The sequence below is a fragment of the Ceratina calcarata genome, unplaced genomic scaffold, assembly GCF_001652005.2.
Source record: "Ceratina calcarata isolate Rehan_Ccalc_2016 unplaced genomic scaffold, ASM165200v1 scaffold447.2, whole genome shotgun sequence".
Classification (NCBI taxonomy): domain Eukaryota; kingdom Metazoa; phylum Arthropoda; class Insecta; order Hymenoptera; family Apidae; genus Ceratina; species Ceratina calcarata.
Window position 1 is genome coordinate 7,087 of NW_017168598.1, and position 1,801 is coordinate 8,887.

General features: G+C 39.3%; 1 protein-coding gene across 3 annotated transcripts in view; it reads right to left on the minus strand.

Moving 5' to 3' along the window:
* Positions 1 to 1,801, minus strand: part of LOC108627185 (uncharacterized protein DDB_G0283357) — a 44,558-nt gene that overhangs the window by 3,304 nt on the left and 39,453 nt on the right. Inside the window, exons 6-7 of one of the 3 annotated variants that reach the window (XR_003389471.1) lie at positions 1,308 to 1,369; positions 814 to 1,233 (exon numbers count right to left, since the gene is read on the minus strand). The exons of 1 other annotated variant lie outside the window; for it this stretch is intronic. Coding sequence is in view for 1 of the 2 variants with exons in the window: in XM_018028288.2 (XP_017883777.1) it covers positions 1,359 to 1,369 (11 nt within the window). In the remaining variant the exon portion in view is untranslated. Of the gene's footprint in view, positions 1 to 813; positions 1,370 to 1,801 lie in introns of those variants that run through there. One more of the 3 variants, XM_018028288.2, reaches the window with a different exon arrangement.

Below are 1,801 nucleotides of genomic sequence, written 5' to 3' on the forward strand. Positions count from 1 at the left end.
ATTATATTGTTAAAGTTGTAATTATTATTGCAGCTGTTATGAGGTTTGTTTTTGGTTGAGGTTTTTTTTTGTGGTTGCATTTTTTTTTTTTTTTGGTTTTTTGGTTTGCATTTTTTGTTGCAATTGAGGTAGCAGTTTTACTGGTTTTCACTGCACTAATACTAAAACGTGGTCCAGTGCATAAAATATGAAATACGATCTAGATTTAGTGTTAAGAAGAAAGCAGGGTCGATCGACGAAACAAGAAGACGTGAAGGAATCATGGGAACAGGAAGAAAAATGTAGAGGGGAAACGGTGGAAAGGGTTGGACGAGTTAGGGGGTGAAAAGTAAAGTTGGTCCGAAGGAACGAAGTAATTTAAAAACTTTCTGTTCCATGACATTTCGCGATAACAAATTATCCTTGGCCCATTATCCACAAATGCGATTATGATAAGAAAGAACCGGGGCTAGAGTTTACTGCGGCGAGTTCCAGTTAGCGGCCCGCGGAAGAATTGCTGCTGTTGGATATCGTAACGGGCAACGTCTGCGTACTCGCAATTTACGTGGTCAGTTCCGCCCCCGTCTTGCACATTCAGTGTTACTTTCGCTCGCAACCGCGAAACCAACGATAGCTGCATCGAAAAGTCGTAAGATAGAAGAGTAGCGACGAAGCTCTAAGAACCGAGAAGCTCTAGGAGGATCTCTATCCTTCTTTTCATACTCTTTCTCTCTCCCTCTTTCTCTCTCTCTCTCTCTCTCTCTCTCTCTCTCTATTTGTATTATATTGTAGTAAATTTAGTTANATAATAATAATAATAATAAATTTTGTTTTATTGTAGACATCACTTCCATTACACGGAAACTATCACGAAGCACATCACAAATATTCTATAAAATAACGACGAGACTTCAAAATCTGGTCTAAGAAATTACGCTTAGATTCACGAGAACATGAGAAACATTGAAACGGACGAACACCATCCGACATTCGTTCCACATGAAAACGCTAGGTTTCGCTTCGCGTTTAATATTTCCCCAAAAAAACTACGCAATCCTGCTTGTTCATCCGTATCCCTCGAAACCTTTCCGATCTTCTATCCTCGCGTTCCTTTTCTCCGATGAAAGCCATTATTTCACGACGAACGGGGAGCGTGGGGGGGATGGGGTTTGTAGGAACGAATTATTTCCCTGATGCGCAGTAAGATCGACTGCTTTACGACCGATCTCATCATCGGATGGATCCCCGTCGCGACTTCGACCGGAAAGTTGCATATACAGCAAAACATAATCCCCTTCCGGAGATGTTTCCAAATCCAAATGACTTACCAACCCCTCGGATTCGTTTCCCATGGGACGCCCGGGTCTTCAACGGGACGGTCAAACGAAATCTAAAGGAGTAGAAGTTTGCTCGCTGTTATTCAATGTTTAACAGCGTTTAAGAAACACGTTTACAATTTTTTATTAATAAATTGCGGATTTTTATCAAATAAAATAAAACATTTGTGGTAGCAGATTTTCTTTTCATTTAAATATTACAATAAGCATTTGTGCTTTTGATATTTTCTGTTTTTTGTTAAAAATCGAGATCACAGAGTAGTGGACTTGATTACACGTAAACACGTAATGTTAAAAAGAATACTAAATAGTGGATGTTTCGAGATTACGAAAGATACTTCATTTCATTCAACGCTTATACAGCCACATTACACCGGAAGAAGAAGTCAACATATAAGAAGAGTCGTGATCTGTATTCAATAATGTTTATATGCCACTAGATGGTGCTTGAGACAGTGCGCGGTTAATATGAATACGTTCTAACA